We start from the raw sequence: 18,495 nt of genomic DNA, 5'->3' as shown, positions 1-18,495 counted from the left end.
ATGCAGAAAGGTACCCCCCCCTTTCTTTCCCTTTGTTCTGCGCCTACGTGAACCGACCTTTAATCGGTGCTGTCGAGTGCCCTGAACCTGTCGATCAGACCGTTAGTCATCCGGAAGCGGGGAAGGGTGCACTCGACTCCGACGGGTCCGCCCACTGACTCACGAGACAGCGCGGCCGGGCCGTTCACTCGCGCAGTATCCGCTAGCGAGGACGCGGATTAGAGAATGCCTCGGAGCAGCCAGCGCTGTTGTGTAATCGAAACAGAACCAGTGCGGCCTCTGTCAGACTGCTGACTCACGATTTGTATGTGTAATAGGGTAACAGCGGCGGACCGATACCGGAACGGGCGGCGGTCGTCGTGGGGTTTCGCGAGCTGGTCTGCTCGCAGCATAGCCGCACACACACACGCAAGGTGAGCGAGCGAGCGTGGCCGCGCAGCCGCGCCGGGTCGATGACGCACCAGTAGATGCGTGGCCTTGCCGCCGTCACCACCACAGCCACCAGCTGGCGCGGGCGCTCACAGTCGCCTCCAGCGTGCTGGCGGCTGCACTCGGCCGCCTTCTGCAGAAGACCGCTGGCCATGGCGTCGAGCGCTCCCTTGTCGGTGTTGCTACTGCTGCTGGCCACTTCGGCTGCCTCGCCGGTGTTGCACGGTTACGACGAAGTCGACGGCTCTCCCGTGGACGGGCACTCCACTACCACCCTCCACGATCCGAGTGACTCCACCTCGCGGCACGAAACTGTCGGCTCTGGACGCAGCGACTCTGTATCAGTAACACACAGACAGCCTACGTCACGAGTTAGCCCAGATGGAGAATACGCTCCTCCTCGAGAACTAAACGCTGTCAGTGGGTGGAATGACGAAGTTACGGACGACAGCCTATGGAACTTCATTGTCAGTCCATCAGATACGTATGAGCATGACGAACAGCAGCCACCAATTGCTGTTGGCAAGAACGGATCACCTGTCGACGAATTCACAGATGATCCAAATTTCGAAGACGCCCATTTTGGTGAGAGGGTCACCAACTGGGAAGAAGGCACTGGTATTTATCTGGACGGAGGAAATTACAACAAAAGTGTGCAGGAATCTGACGCGGAAAGCTTCGAAGGAGAGATGGGCGAGCAGACACCTGCACCGGGGAGGAATGCTAGCAAACTCGGCCCAGAGGTGGGCAGCGAGGAGTTCGAGCAGTCGCTGGGTGCCGCGCTGAACGAGACGCTGCGCAAGATGAAGGAGGTGCTCGCCGGGTCTGCTCCCCAGCAGAGCGGCGGTGGCTGGCGGTCGGCGCTGTCGCGGCTGCGAGTCAAGCGCAGTGAGGACCAGAGCGAGGACGACGAAGACCTGCCGGTCAGGAGCCTCAACGACATCGTCGACGTGTTCCTCATCATAGCGCGACAGTCCCTGGAGGACCGCGGCCTCGACCAGGTGAGCATCGCCAGCCAAAATTACACCGTGAAAGAATGCGTTAAGAGGGGTAGGACGTCAAACGGACCGACTTGGAGCAGGAGAGGCACCACAGGACATTTTAATTTCCACTGTCTATACTTTTACAAGTAAATTCATAAAACTTTGTCAGCATTACCAGGAAGGATTCAGGATTCACACTCGTAGCAGCGGAAGTTCAAAAACATAACAAAATAATTTTTTTTACATGTGAAATTTCATCATTTTTCCACTTACTATTGGCTGCATTTGTTGCTATAGGTACCCTTTTCTTCATAAGTAAGAGAGACTGTTCGATGAATTTTGCACAGCATTCAAACCATATTTACAGGTGTCTGAAACTCTAGAATCTATTTAATTTATGAAAAAATGAATGAGCTGTTACGTTTTAAACTTTATGTTTAGAAAATAATCAAATTTTGTAGTTAATTATCTCAATTTTTACCACAGTTTTTAATAGATTTAGAAAATTCTAGAGTTTCATACACCTGTAAGTATGGTTTGTATGCTGTGCAAAATTCAACAAAGAATCTCTCTTACTTGCGAAGAAAACTGTACCTATAGCAACAAATGCAGCCAACAGTAAGTCAAAAAAATGATGAAATTTCATATCTAAAAAAAATTATTTTGTTATGTTTTTGCACTTCCACTGCTATGATTGTGAATCCTGAATCCTTCCTGGTCATGCTGACAAAGTTTTATGAATTTATTTGTAAAAATATAGACAGTGGAAAATAAAATGTCCTGTGGTGCCTCTCCTGCTCCAAGTCGGCCCGTTTGACGTCCTACCCCCCTTAATAATCGATTTTGTACTATAATGGGCATGTAAATTAACCGATAAGTCTGTAGAACCTTACCAAACAATCTTTTAGAGAAACTGAGACTCTGGCATCATCGACTCAGCCTGCTTTGTGATGTTTTTGTTGTGGTTCAAATGGCTCTGAGCACTATGGGACTTAACTTCTGAGGTCATCAGTCCCCTAGAACTTAGAACTACTTAAACCTAACTAAGCTAAGGACATCACATACATCCATGCCCGAGGCAGGATTCAAACCTGCGACCGTAGCGTTCACGCAGTCCCAGACTGAAGCGCCTAGAACCGCTCGGCCACCCCGGCCGGCGTTTTTGTTGTGGTCTTCAGTCCAATGACTTGTGTGATGCAGCTCTCCATGCAACTTCCTCCTGTGCAAGCCTCTTCGTCTCTGAGTAACTACTGTAACCTACATCCTTCTGAATTTGCTAACTGTATTCATCACTTGGTCTACTTCTACGACTTCCCTCCCATCCTCCTCCACCACCACCACCACACTGACTTCCAATACTAAATCGGTTGTCTCAAAATTTGTCCTATCAACCGATTCCTTCTTCTAGTCAGGTTGTGCCACGAATTTCTTTTCTCTCCATTTCTGTTATGGTATTCGGCCGAACGTTGGTCACCAATGTATTGGCGTTCGGCTTCTCACCCACACAAACGAACGGCTTGGGGCGAAGGGATTCGCCATGTGGAATCGCAGTTGGCTCTGATAACTTGCCGACTTTGCTCCCATTTCATTTTTGTTATAAACTAGCTTTATAATTACAATTTCACCTGCCGATATTATGAGGGAAGAAGAGGATTTAGCAGTCGCCGCATCTGCTGCATATGTTTTAGTGCAAGGAGATGATCATCAGAAAAAGAAAAAGAAACATCGCTTGGGGCGACCGCTCTTTTAAAAAGTAGGGAGCAGAATGGTGCGGTAAAACTAGTGTATCACCTTAAAGCTGACGTGGAATAAGGGCTATTTCGTAAATTTTTCCCGAATGGAAGATACACATTTCGAACTGTCACTGAATTGTGTAGGCCCTAAAATTTCCCAAAAATGACACCTCTTTTAGGAGAGCTGTACCAGCAGCAGAAAGATTAATGGTCACTGCCAGTTGAGTTTCTCTATCTTTGTCATGCACGGCGAAAAGACGTCAGTTTGTTGTTGTTGCCTTCAGTGCAAGCTTCTTCATCTCCCAGTACCTACTGCAACCTACATTCATCTGAACTTGCTTAGTGTATTCATCTCTTGTTCTCCCTCTACGATTTTTACCCACCACGCTGCCTTCCAATACAAATTTGGTGATCCCTTGATGCCTCATAACATGTACTACCAACCGATCCCTTCTTCTAGTCAAGTTGTGCCACAAACTCCTCTTCTCCCCAATTCTATTCATTACCTCCTCAATAGTTACGTGAACTATCCATCTAATCTTCTGTAACACCACATTTCAAAAGTTTCTGTTCTCTTCTCGTCTTAACTCTTTATCGTCCGTGTTTCACTTTCATACATGGCTGCACTCCATACAAATACTTTCAGAAACGACTTCCTGTCATTTAACTCTATATTCGATGTTAAAAAATTTAAATTTCTCTTCTTCAGAAACGCATTTCTTGCCATTGCCAGTCTACATTTTATATCCTCTCTACTTCGGCCATCACCAGTTATTTTGCTGCCCAGATACCAGAACTTATCTACTGCATTAAGTGGTTCGTTTTCTAATGCAATTCCCTCAGCATCACCTGATTTAATTCGAATACATTCCCTTTTTCCTTCTTTCGCTTTTGTTGATGTTCATATTATAGCGTCCTTTCAAGACACTTTCCATTCCGTTCAACTGTTCTTCCAAGTCCTTTGCTGTCTCTGACAGAATTATAATATCATCGGGAAACCTCAAAGTTTTATTTCTTCTCGCCAAACTTTAATTCCTTCTCCAAATTTTTCTTTGGTTTCATTTACTACCTCCTGAACGTTATATACAATGTATTCTTGAGAATCAATCTAACTATTAGTGCTGGTCAGCAAGATGTATGAGACACGCGAATTACCCTCAGACTTGAAGAAGAATATAATAATTGCAATCCCAAAGAAAGAAGGGGTTGACAGATGTGAAAATTACCGAACTATCAGTTTAATAAGCCACGGCTGCAAAATACTAACACTAATTCTGTACAGACGAATGGAAAAACTGGTAGAAGCCGACCTCGGGGAAGATCAGTTTGGATTCCGTAGAAATGTTGGAACACGCGATGCAGTACTGACCCTACGACTTATCTTAGAAAATAGATTAAGGAAAGGCAAACCTACGTTTCTAGCATTTGTAGACTTAGAGAAAGCTTTTGACAATGTTGACTGGAATACTCTCTTTCAAATTCGGAAGGTGGCAGGGGTAAAATATAGAGAGCGAAAGACCATTTACATTTTGTACAGGAACCAGATGTCAGTCATAAGAGTCGAGGGGCATGAAAGGGAAGCAGTGTTTAGGAAGGGAGTGAGACAGCGTTGTAGCCTATCCCCGATGTTATTCAATCTGTATATTGAGCCAGCAGTAAAGGAAACAATAGAAAAATTCGGAGTAAGAATTAAAATCCATGGAGAAGAAATTAAAACTTTGAGGTTCGTCGATGACATTGTAATTATGTCAGAGACAGCAAAGCACCTGGAAGAGCAACTGAACGGAATAGACAGTGTCTTGAAAGGAGGATATAAGATGAACATCACCAAAAGCAAAGCGAGGATAAAGGAATGTAGTCGAATTCAATCGGGTGATGCTGAGGGTATTAGATTAGGAAATGAGACGCTTAAAGTAGTAAATGAGTTTTGCTATTTGGGGAGCAAAATAACTAATGATTGTCGAAGTAGGGAGGATATAAAATGTAGACTGGCAAAGGCAAGGAAAGCGTTTCTGAAGAAGAGAAATTTGTTAACATCGAGTATAGATTTAAGTGTCAGGAAGTCGTTTCTGAATGTATTTGTATGGAGTGTAGCCATGTATGGAAGTGAAACGTGGACGATAAATAGTTTAGACAAAAAGAGAATAGAAGCTTTCGAAATGTGGTGCTACAGAAGGACGCTGAAGATTAGATGGGTAGATCATATAACTAATGAGGAGGTACTGAATAGAACTGGGGAGAAGAGGAGTTTGTGGCACAACTTGACTAGAAGAAGGGATGGATTGGGAGGACATATGCTGAGGCATCAAGGGATCAATTTAGTATTGGAGGGCAGCACGGAGGGTAAAAATCGTAGAGGGAGACCAAGAGATGAATACACTAAACAGATTCAGAAGGAGGTAGGTTGCAGTAGCTACTGGGAGATGAAGAAACTTGCACAGGATACAGTAGCATGGAGAGTTGCATCAAACCAGTCTCTGGACTGAAGACCACAACAACAACAAGTTCTAGGGGACTGATGACCTCAGATGTTAAGTCCCATAGTGCTCAGAGCCATTTGAATCATTTGACTAAACCCCATAGGGATACCAAATTTCAGGGATATTGGTCGCTACGATTCACGTGCTGTTCGAAACAATCCTAGATATGAGGAGATACTAAAAGAAACCGAACTTATTTTTTAACTTATTTATTCACATTTTAAACACAAGCCTTCAATCCCCTTCAAACTACTCTCCACTTGCACTAATACACTTGTCTAATCTTTTATTCCATTTTTCAAAACATGATTTAAATTCAAATTTTGTGACGCTTAACAGCACCTCCGTCGTTTCTTCTTCACCTTAGAAACATCAGCAAAACGCTTGCCTTTCATTTCGCTTTTCATTCTAGCAAACAAAAAACAAACAAAAAATGCCGCGCGGGACAAGATCGGGTGAGAATGGGAGTTTGAGGAACAGGTCAAGAACTGTCACACCACCAGGACTGTGTGAGCAGGGGCATTGTCATGATGGAAAATCCAGTCACCCGACTGCCACAAATCATATCGCTTCCGCCGCACACAGTAGTCTCGCAAAAAAAAAAAAAAAAATAAATAAAAATAAAAAAAATAAAAAAAGTTCAAATGGCTCTAAGCACTATGGGACTTAACATCTGAGGTCATCAGTCCCCTAGACTTAGAACTACTTAAACCTAACTAACCTAAGGACATAACACACATCCACGCCCGAGGCAGGAATGGAATCTGCGACCGTAGCAGCAGCGCGGTTCCGGACTGAAGCGCCTAGAACCGTTCGGTCACAGCGGCCGGTACAGTTTCGCAGTCTTTTCAAAACTTCCAAGCAGAAAGCCTTACCCTGTGCAACAAACTCCGAAAGGGCGACTCCTCTCACGTCGAAAAAAACAAATCAGCATTGTTTTAATGTTTTATGTCACCTGGCGTGCTTTCTTGTTGCGAGGAGAAACTGAAGTTTTCTATTGACTAGATTGTTGCTTTTGATCCACAATCGTAAGCATAGCACCAAGTTTCGTCACCTGCAACAATTTTTGAAAAAAATTTGTCATCATTTCGGGTGTCTTCTTGCAAAGCACAACGTTCTTCCACAGGACCTTGTTTTTTGTTGAGCTGTCAGCAGTCGGGTCACGAATTCGAGAGCCATTCTTTTCATTCCCAAATCTTCTGTCACGGTGCACTGCACTAAACTCGAAGTCTCTCCTGACAGCTCCATAATTTCTTCAATTGTCCGTCATCGATCTTCGTTGATGACTGCATAAATGTTTTGAACATCTTTGTGTGTTCGGGACGTGGAAGGAGGGCCACAACGAAGTTTGTCGTCAACTGACATTTAACCAGTTTTAAACGGGAAAACCACTCAGACACTTGAATTTTCCCCACAGCATCGTTCTTGTACGCCGGTTTTAACAGTTTAAGAGTTTCTATTCCACTTTTTCCGAGCAAAAATCAGATTTTCACCGTTGTAGGCTGTTCACGAAAATCAGCCATTGCAAAACCGATGTTCACACTAAACACTTTTCACTATAAACTCTGCCGAAACTAGTACTGACCTCCTTCAGCTATAGCACTCGGCTTGCTGGATCTGTAATGTGGGCTCTATGCGCCTTAGAGGGAATACGTGATAGTACAAAAGCTCCGCCCACCAAAACATTAGTTCGGTTTCTTTTGTATTTCTATCGGATTAAGATCACGTGATTTAGCGGGTCAGTTGACGTGGAATAGAATACATGAGGATTCGTCCAGTGAGGAAAGTGGACGTGCAGCTTTGTGAAGACGGCTATGGTCGTTTTCGAGGATTACTCCTCTTGAAGATATAGAAGAAAGGACAACATTCGGTCACCGAGAATGTTGAAATAAACACCCTCGTTCATTCCCACAGCAACGTGAATGAGTGGGCCCAAAGCACAGTGCGAAAAACACCTGAAAAAGATCACATCATATTTCCAGCCTAAACTACATCAAACCACACTGCGGGTTAAACTCTTCATTGGATCGTCGTCCACCCCCGGTAGCAGAGTGGTCAGCGCGATAGAATGTCAATCCTAAGGGCCCAGGTTCGATTCACGGCTGGATCGGAGATTTTCTCCGCTCAGGGACTGGGTGTTGTGTTGTCATACTCAACATTATTTCATCCCCATCGACGCGCAAGTCACCGAAATGGCGTTAATTCAAAAGACTTGCACCCAGCGAACGGTCTACCCGACGGGAGGCCCTACTCACACGACATTTACGTTGGATCGTCGATACACTCGACGCCTTGCATCATTCGACAAGAGGCAAAATTGCGCCTCTAGTCAGCTAATACCCAATTTCTGTGTTTTTTATGCCACTGTAAGCAATGGCCTTTTGTGAGGTGTCGGACTCCAGATGTTCATCCCATGCAGCTACCTTAGCAGCGCTCGCTAGGAAACTGCTTGAGACGGACCTGCAGTCACAGACAGCAACAATCCCTGTCGAGTTTGCAACTGTTTGTCACTGACAGGGTGCGACTCTCGCTTCCAATCTCTGCCGATTAGTACGTTCTTACGCCTCCTTACCTTGCTGCAAGTAGTAAACGAATCCTTCTGTTAGCGTCAAAAAGATCATATGCCATTACTGGCCACGAGGCTACGTCTGCCATTGTTCGGGCGCCTGGTGCAAGTCTTTCTATTTGACACACGTTCTGCGACTTACACGTCGACAAAGATGTGATGAATGATGAGGTCTACACAAACACCCAGTCTCCCGAGCATAAAAAAAATTTCTGACTCGGCCGTGAACCTGGGAGCCCGCGATTTAGAGGCAATGGCGGTAACCACTAGCCCACGAACTGAATCCGCATTGATACACCAACCAATCACGCAACTTTATTCACGCTGTGTTCATGCACAAAAACATGACAGCCCATTTCTGTCACTTCTACACGCCAGGCCATGTTACTGGGCTGAGCTAATTCCATACAATCTACAGCCATAACTAACATCATCGGTGGACGGTCAGGTGACTGTCTGGTTCAGTTCTACACTATCTGCAGCGCTCCAAAGCTACCGGTGTGATGTATTAAAAAAGCACGCCGTCTTCAGGCCACAAGTGGCCCATCGGGACCCTCCGACCGCCGTGTCATCCTCAGATGAGGATGCGGATAGGTGCGGCGTGTGGTCAGCACACTGCTCTCCCAGTCGCTATGAGGTTTTCTGTGACCGGAGCCGTTACTATTCGGTCGAGTAGCTCCTCGGTTGGCATGACGAGGCTGAGTGCACCCCGAAAACTGGCAACAGCGCATGGCGGCCCGGATGGTCACCCATCCAAGTGCCGGCCACGCCCTACAGCGCTAAACTTCGGTGATCTGCCGGGAACCGGTGTATCCACTGCGGCAAGGCCTTTGCTGATGTATTAAGGGGGCGACTAATATTTTGCTGGCGATAATATCGACTGATCCATCCTTGCTTCTTAGGAGCTGTGAGCGAAGGTCTTTAGACATATCCTGTGCCAGTCTCTGTGAAGATTAATATAACCGTTGCTACTTCGAAATTTTGTTCAGAAAAACGGTATCTTTAATCCGGCCGGAAATACCTTTGTACCTTCCATTACTTACACCTGTAAATCCTCAGAAGTGGCAGTTAGCGGATTTACTATCCGTAACGGACCGTCAAGCAGACAATGTAATTAATGTCCAGAAATACTAGCCTGACCACGCGTTTTGTAAGGAGGCGTAATTTTTGTTTCCCTCTTCTCCCAAACATTTATCTGCTTCGTATTCGAACTATTTTACGTAGCCTAAGGCCCCACTGCACGCTGTTAACAAAGATACGAGCATAAGGAATAGGTTCCCAGATATGTGAGTGATCTGAAGACTTCCTAAGCAATTGTTCCCAATACTCTGTCCTCGATGATGATGTTTATCAGAGACAAGAGTAACGCCAGGAGTACGCCAGGGAAGGGCTGTTTGCTGATGACGCTGTGGCGTATGGGAGGATGTCGTCGTCGAGTGACTGTAGGAGGATACAAAATGACTTCGACAAAGTTTCTAGTTGGTGTGATGAATAGAAGCTAACTCTAAATGTAGAAAAATATAAGTTAAAGCGAATGAGTAGGAAAAACAAAACAGTAATGTTCTGATACAGCATTAGTAGCGTCCAGTTGACTATGTCAGGTCGTTTAAATATCTGAGAATAACGCTACAAAGCGATATGGAATGGAACAAGCATGTGAGGCAAGTAGTCGACTTCAGTTTATTGGGAGAATTCTAGAGAAGTGTGGTTCAGCTGTAAAGGAGACCGCGTGTAGAACTCTAGTGCGACCCGACCTTGCGTACTACTCGAGTCTCTGTGATCCCTGCCAGGTCGGATCAAAGGAAGACATCGAAGCAGTTCAGAGGCGTGCTTCTAGATTACTTACCGGTAAGTTCGAGCAATAGGCGAGTATTACGGAGATGCTACGTGAGCTCAAACAGGGGTCTCTGGAGGGAACACGACTTCCTTTTCGTGAAACGCCATTGAGAAACTTTAGAGAACTGTCATTTGAAGTTGACTGCAAAAATACTCTACTTTCGCCAATGTACAATTCACTTGAGGCCCACGAGGATATGATAAGAGAAATTATGACTTTTACGGAACCATATAGATAGTCTTTTTTTCTTCCCTTATTTGCTAGTGGGACAGGAAAGAAAATGACTAGCAGTGGTACAGGGTACCTTCCGCCATGCACCATACTGAGACTTGCAGAGTATGCATGTAGATGTAGGTGTAGGTGTAGGGCCGCCTCTGGTTAAATGATGCAGCAATTAAGGATCATGAATACGTATATTCCATTTTGCGAAGGAAAAAATGTGAAGGATGTTTTATTCCAGTTTATTACACTATCATTCGCTTCACAATAGTTCTACAAGCGAATGATTTGTGATTCACCAGAGGTCAACAACACCTTGCCCTATGCCCTCTTTAAGTTTATTCAGAGGACGTGTATAAAAACTTTCGTCTGTTTCCCTCCACCGCTCGACATTCCGCACTTCAGCCATTCATTATCAGGCAAACAATTCGCTTTGTTGGGGTATAAATAATTACTGATCTGTAAAGTACCGTTCATTGTTTTACCTCTCGAAAGTGTGCCACGTGGAAATACGAGTTTTCGTGCCTGAATTGTGATCGGAACACCAGTAACCAAAGCACATTTCCTTATCAACAGAAGTATAAACTTAATGGCCAATCGCTGCGAGGAGCACGCATATAGCCCAGTGTAGAAATATCCATCTAAACTTCGATTATGCGCTTTTAAGACAACTGCGCTAGGAACACGTTTTCTTGCTAAAGCACCCGAACCACAAACTGAGAAAGTAAATATTGTGGTTGGGGTCAACAGAGTTATCTCAGCAGATGTTTTATGACAACAGCACTTGTTTCTGTAGACGCAGCAGTCAGACAGGAAACGTTAAGGTACATTCCATATTCATTGTTGCACAACTGTAACGCAGAAAACTCTTGAAAAGTGCCAGGGCACTGAAACACCTTATTCCCTTACTTTCTGCCCACGCGCAAGTACAAATGTTTTCTTTGGTAATAAAAGAGTGACACACGCGTTTAGTTGTGTCTTGAATGACGATTTTGTATTATTTAATCATTATCTTTACGAATACTGATAGTACATTGCGTTTTATTTCCGAAACAATTTTAAATGTATTGCCATATTACAATATCTGAGCAAGCACTTCAGTGATAGTAATACTTCTACCCTTTTACAATACAATGTAAAAATGTTTCACATGAAAATATCGCATGCGCTCTAGGCATTGTAAAACGTAGTTGATAGTCGTCTATAATTTCAACGTGAATGTTATAGAGGGCAGAATACCCACAGAGCAGGAATGTTAATGTAAGATACAGATATAAGATAATTTACCAACAGACTTCGTGAATAAAAAAGTGAACAAATTTCGTAGTCAATCTAACACTTACACTTTGCAAATTATTTTCATTTACGTAAATACTTGGAATTTTCATGCAATTCATTTCTGTATTCATATGGTAAGTTTCATTTACAGCGCATCCTCCTTTTGAGCTTGTGGTATTTCACTAGAGAATCTTTGTAACAAATTTATGCTCAACTTAAGTATATGTCGTTTTTTCACTTACTTTGCATTTCCAATATCAACTACAAGGAAATTCACTTACATTCTTATGTCTTTATAAATTGCTCAGATATGCAACATTAGAGGAGAAAGTAAAAAGTAGTTCGTCCTTCAAATTAGACATCAGTGCATCAGAACGGAATAAATCTGTCTCTAGTTACCCTACCGTCGAAGGGGCGCTCAAAAATAAAGATATAAAGGGCGATTCAAAAGTAACTGAGCATACGTCGTAGGAGTAATGTATGTATCAAAATAAGCGTAAAATATTGCATCTACGCGATTACTCTGCTATTCACAATATAGTGCCTGGCAGAGGGTCCAATGAACCACTTTAAAACTGTCTCTCTACCGTTCCACTCTCGAGCGGCGAGCGGGAAAAACGAGCATTTAAATTTTTCTGTGCGAGCCCTGGCTTCTTATTTTATCGTGATGATCATTTCTCCCTATGTAGGTGGGTGCCAACAGAATGTTATCGCAATTGGAGAAAAAATTGGTGATTGAAATTTCATGAGAAAACCCCGTCGCAACGAAATACGTCTTTATTTTAATGATAGCCACTCTAATTCACGTATCACGTCTGTGGCACTATCTCCCCTACTTCGCGATAATACAAAACGAGCTGCCTTTCTTTGTATATTTTCGGTGTCACCCGTCAGTCCCATCTGATGCGGATCCCACACCGCGCAGTAATACTCCAGAATAGGGCGGACAAGCGTTGTGCACGCAGTCTTTTTAGTAGATCTGTTGCACCTTCTAAGTGTTCTGCCAATAAATCGCAATATTTGGTTGGCTCTACCCACAACATTATCTATATGATCGTTCCAATTTAGGGTATTTTTAATTGTAATCCCTAAGTATTTAGTTGAATTTACAGCCTTCATATTTGCGTGAGTTATCGCGTAATCGAAATTTAGCAGATTTCTTTTAGTACTCATGTGAATAACTCACACTTTTCTTTATTCAGGGTCAATTGCCACTTTTCGCTCCATACAGATATCTTATCTAAATCATTTTGCAATTCGTTTTGGTCATCTGATGACTTTACAAGACGATAAATGACAGCATCGTCTGCAAATAATCTAAGACGGGTACTGAGATTGTCTCCTATGTCATTAATATAGACCAGGAACAATAAAGGGCCTATAACACTTCCTTGGGGAACGCTGGATATTATTTCTGTTGTACTCGATGACTTTCCGTCTATTACTACCAACTGTGACCCTTCTGACAGGAAATCACGAATGCAGTCGCACAGCTGAGGCGATATTCCATAGGCACGCAGTTTGGTTAGAAGACGCTTGTGAGGAACGGTGTCAAAAGCCTTCTGGAAATATAAAAATATGGAATCAATAAGTAAAGGTAAAGGGCTAGTTGTGTTTCGCTAGAACGATATTTTTTAAATTCGTGCTGACCATATGACAATAAATCGTTTTCTTCGAGGTACTTCATAATGTTCGAAAACCCTACTGCAAATCGACGTTAGTGATATGGACCTGTAATTCAACGGATTACTCCTACTTCCCTTTTTGGGTATTGGTGTGACTTGGGTAATTTTCCAGTCTTTAGGTACGGATCTTTCTGTGAGCGAGCGGTTGTACATAACTGCTACCAAATATGGGGCTATCGTATCAGCATACTCTGAGAGGAACCTGACTGGTATACAGCCTGGCCTGAAGCCTTGCTTTTATTAAGTGATTTAAGCTGCTTTGCGACACCGAGGATATCTACTTCTATGTTTTTCATCTTGGCAGTTGTTCTTGATGGATTTCAGGAATATTTACTTCGTCTTCATTGTTGAAGTGTTGGAAAATCGTGTGTAATAACTCTGCTTTAGTGACACTGTCATCAGTGACTTCACCGTTGTTATCGCGCGGTGAAGGTATTGATTGCGTCTTGCCATTGATGTGCATTATGTATGACCAAATCTCTTTGGGTTTTCTGCCAAATTTCGAGACAGTGTTTCGTTGTGGAAATTATTAAAAGCATCACTCATTGAAGTACGCGCTATATTTCGAACTTCTGCGAAACTTTGCCAGTCTTGGGGATTTTGCGTTCTTTTAAATTTGGCATGCTTCTTTCGCTACTTTTGCAACAGCGATATGACCCGTTTAGTGTACTATGGAGGCTCAGTACCATCACTTATTAATTTATGTGGTATATATCTCTCAATTACTGTCGATACTATCTCTTTGAAATCATTTCACGATTTTTCTGCCCTTACATGATCAGATCATAAGGAGTGCAGACTGTCTCTTAAAAAGGAGTTAAGAGCATTTTTATCGGCTTTTTTAAATAGATATACTTTGCGTTTCTTTTTGATGGTTGTAGGAGTTACGGTATTCAGCCTAGCAGCTACTGCTTTGTAGTCGCTAATTCCTGTATTCGTCACGATAGTCACTATTTGTCCAGGATTATTTGTTGCTAAGAAGTCAAGTATGCTTTCGCAACCATTTACGCTTCGAGTGGGCTCATGAACTAATTGTGGAAAATAATTTTCTGAGAAAGCATTCAGAACAGTTTCGGATGACTTTTATGCCTGCGTCCGGCTTTAAACTTATAATTTTTCCAGCATACCGAGGGTAGATTAAAGTCACCACCGACCTTAATTGTATAAGTGGGGTACCTACTTGAAATGACACTCAAGTTTTCTTTGAACTGTTTAGCAACTATATCTTCTGAGTCGGGGGTCGGTAAAACGACCCAATAGATAGTTTAGTCCGATTGTCAAGTATAACCTCTACCCATACTATTTCGCAAGAACTATCTATTTCAATTTCACTACAAGGCAAACTATTTCTGACAGCAATAAATACTCCACCACCTTTCTGAAAACTGTTAGATCGTTTGAAAAAATTTCTGCTGAACTTATTTCCGGCTTTAGCCAGCTTTCTGTACCTATAACTATTTGAGCTTCAGTGCTTTCTATTAGGGCTTGGAGCTCTGGTTCATTCCCAACACAGCTACGACAATTTACAGCTACAATACCGATCGTTTCTACAAGTAACTTACTGTGTTTTACCTGCCCTCTTTTAGACAGACGTCCTTTCTGTGGTTCCCTGAAGCTCTATGGCCTAAAAAACCGGTCAGTCCCTTCCACACAGCCCCCGCTACCCGTGTAACCGCTTCCTGTGTGTAGTGGACTCCTGACCTATTAGGCGGAATCCAGAAACCCACCACCCGATGGCCCAAGTCAATGAATCTGCAGCCCACACGGTCACAGAACCACCTGAGCCTCTGATTCAGACCCTCCACTCGGCGCTGTACCAAAGGACCACAGTCAGTTGATGCTGCAAATGGTGAGCTCCGCCTTAATCTCGGAAGCAAGACTGGCAGTCTTTACCATTTCCGCTAGCCGCCCAAAACCAGAGACAATCTCCTCCGACCCAAAGCGACATACGTCATTAGTACCGACATGAGCCACCACCTGCAGTTGGCTGCACCCTGTACTCCTCATGGCATGCGGAAGCAGCCTTTCCACATCCGTCATGACTGCCCCCGGTATGCACACCGAGTGCACACTGGCTTCCTTTCCCACTTTGGCAGCCATGTTCCAAAGGGGCCGCATTACGCGCCTAACGTTGGAACTCCCAACTACCAGAGAACCCACCCTCTGTGAACTCCCAGACCTTGCGGGCCGAGAAGTTTCCCCTGGACAGGGTGGACGACTGCATCTGGCTCTGAGACATCGTCAGCCACAGATAACGCCCGAAATCTGTTCGTCAAACGAACCGGGGAGGCTATACGATTGGCCTCTCAGGAAGTTTTTCGCTGCCTGCCAGACTTTGGAATGATCTCCCACTCGACCACGGGTGAGGGGTCAACCTCAGTGCAGGCAGTATCCGGGGCAGGCACAGCAGCAGACCAAACGGGGGACACGTTGGACATGCTCTAAGTCTCTCGCATCCCCACGTCCGACCCCCCACAGTGATGCCCCTTGGCAGCAGCCTGAAGCTGTGTGACGGAAGCCAAAGCAGGCTCGCATCTGTACACGGCAGTCACAGTTCCTATCCATTACTGCAGTCTCTCCCGTTTGAAGCTCGTAAAAACATACTACAAATTGTCAGTAGGCTGTTTAGGTTTTTATGTTGGTAACGCCACGTAGCGCTCTATATGAAAATCACTGACTGTGCTGTGTGAAGTCTGTGGCTGGTTGGCATTGTTGGAATATTCGCTATTGTAGTGTTGGGCAGTCGGGTGTGAACAGCGCGTAGCGTTGCGCAGTTGGAGGTGAGCCGCCAGCAATGGTGGATGTAGGGAGAGAGATCGCAGAGTTTTGAGAGCGGATGATCTGGACGTGTGTCCATCAGAGACACTAAATTTGTAAGACTGGATGTCATGAACTGATATATATATTATGAATTTTGAACACTATTAAGATAAATACATTGTTTGTTCTCTGTCAGAATCCTTCATTTGCTGACTATGCCTATCAGTAGTTAGTGCCTTCAGTAGTTAGAATCTTTTATTTGGCTGGCAGTAGTGGCGCTCGCTGTATTGCAGTAGTTCAAGTAACGAAGATTTTTGTGAGGTAAGTGATTAATGAAAGATATAGGCTATTGTTAGTCAGGGCCATTCTTTTGTAGGGATTATTGAAAGTCAGATTGCGTTGCGCTAAAAGTATTGTGTGTCAGTTTAGTGTTGATCAGAATAAGTAAAGAGTGAAATGTCTGAGTACGTTCAGTTTTCCTCATCTGTTAGAAAATCAAATAACGTAAGGGGTTTATCAGTTCAGCATTCATAAATTTTTCTAAGGGGACGTTTCAAAATGAACGGTGTACTCGGCTTGTTAGCAGCAGGAACTCGAAGTGCTCTCACTAACAGTCTCAAAAAAAATGGTTCAAATGGCTCTGAGCACTATGGGACTCAACTTCTGAAGTCATCAGTCCCCTAGAACTTAGAACTACTTAAACCTAACTAACCTATGGACATCACACACATCCATGCCCGAGGCAGGATTAGAACCTGCCACCGTAGCGGTCGCGCGGTTGCAGACTGACGCGCCTAGAACCGCTCGGCCACTCCGGCCGGCAAAACCCATTTCATGTTCCAAAAACTGTCGATACACTCTGTGAGTCAGGCGTTGTGTAATAACATTCGGCACGAGTAACTGAATGTCCACAATATCACACCAAATGTTCACTGCAAAACGATTTTGATATCGTCGTACTATAGTTGCTTGAGTATTCTCATGCGAGTGTTCATGATACCCGCATGGCCAAAGAAGCTCTTATCCGTAAACAGTAACCGACGACCGAACAGTGTATCAGCAACATGGCACTGACAGAAATTCTGACGTTAGAGTTGTCTACAGGTATGTGTTCCTGTATATTCTGCAGGCGAAATGGGTGAAATTGCTGTCTCCGAAACAGGCACCCTAAATTTTATTTGAGGAACCCCAACAGTAGCACTAATACGGCGGCTTCACCTACCATTTCTAGGATGTTCTCAACACCTATTCCATCCACTCGAGGCCGACCTACCTGTGGCTCGCCACAAATGCCGTATTCCCTTAAACGTCTCTCCTCAGCTGTAAAAGTCTGACGATTTTGTACTATATGTTTGTAAACAGTTCCATACGCTGTCGTCCTGCTGATCGTGCATTGCCTCCTGCTACGCCGTAAAGAAGGCGTAGATCCGCCTATTCACCGTTTGAATACGCCTTAGTGCTGTACACAACGACTGCACTCTATGGACTGCCGACATAATCAGTGTACGTAGTACATCTGGTACCGCACCACTACAACAGCGCCACAGAATACAACGGACCGTATCGACGTCAATTAAACAAAAGCATTTCATGCGAAAATCAGCCTAGTACTGTAGAGAATACTACGAAACAAGCGAATACGATAGGCCAAAAGCCTGCACTGGCCCATGAGTAATGCCTACCAAAAATGGCATTACGCATCATAACTCGGAAATAAGACAATTTCAGACAAAATTTTATTTAACATTTTACTCTTATTTTGATGCACATATTACACCATCGAAATGTGTACAGTTACATTTGATTCACCCCGTATATTGGGGTGTACAAACTTTTCCGTTTTCACGGAAGTATAAGTATACGAAGCTGCTATTTACGCCTTTGTTATCCTTTTAGACGGCATACGTAGGGAACACAATGTGTCAAACAAAACAAATGAGACTGCAAACATTGTTTAGGAACTACGCTGCTGGCCATTGAAACTACAAGATTTTACTTATTGTGTATAACAGTGCAGTAGGAAGAACAATATTAAATTTGAAGGTGATAATGAGAAATTTAGTACACACAGCTGTCACTTCTGGCAGCAACAGCGGCTCTATCACGGCTGGACAACGAGTCGAACTAAGGTTGGATGACAGATACGAGCACATTATTCCATACTGCTTCAAGTCTCTGCCATAGTTCGTCAATCGTATTAAAAGGTGACTCATGCCGTACCAGTATCTCTGCAACCCATGACAAGATGTTTGCAATGGGTAAGAGATCTAGACAACGTGCTGGCCACAACAACAAACGGTGAGGCGAGTTCGTTCTTCGCACTTCTAACAGATCATTCCACCCGCGGTACCTCAATAAGCTTCATAGTGTCTATCTGCTTCACTCTATGCTGGTGGATAGTTGTTCACTCGACCAAAAAAGCGTCGAACAAAATTCAACTGAATACCTACAAAGGCCGTATAACCCAATCTTGTACGCAGCTCTGTAATTTCGTAAGAGTATCGTGTTATGTATGAAGCGGAACT

General features: G+C 44.0%; 1 protein-coding gene across 1 annotated transcript in view; it reads left to right on the top strand.

The window, feature by feature from the left end:
- The first annotated feature begins 221 nt into the window (after positions 1-221).
- LOC124595217 overlaps positions 222-18,495 on the top strand; it is a 105,011-nt gene continuing 86,737 nt past the window's right edge. The window contains exon 1 of the mRNA XM_047133861.1: positions 222-1,430. Coding sequence (XP_046989817.1) covers positions 468-1,430 — 963 coding nt within the window. The 5' untranslated portion in view covers positions 222-467. The remainder of the gene's footprint in view (positions 1,431-18,495) is intronic.

This window comes from Schistocerca americana, chromosome 2 (assembly GCF_021461395.2).
Source record: "Schistocerca americana isolate TAMUIC-IGC-003095 chromosome 2, iqSchAmer2.1, whole genome shotgun sequence".
NCBI classification, from domain to species: domain Eukaryota; kingdom Metazoa; phylum Arthropoda; class Insecta; order Orthoptera; family Acrididae; genus Schistocerca; species Schistocerca americana.
The sequence above is the reverse complement of the archived record's forward strand: the minus strand, read 5'-3'. Positions and strand labels throughout refer to the sequence as shown.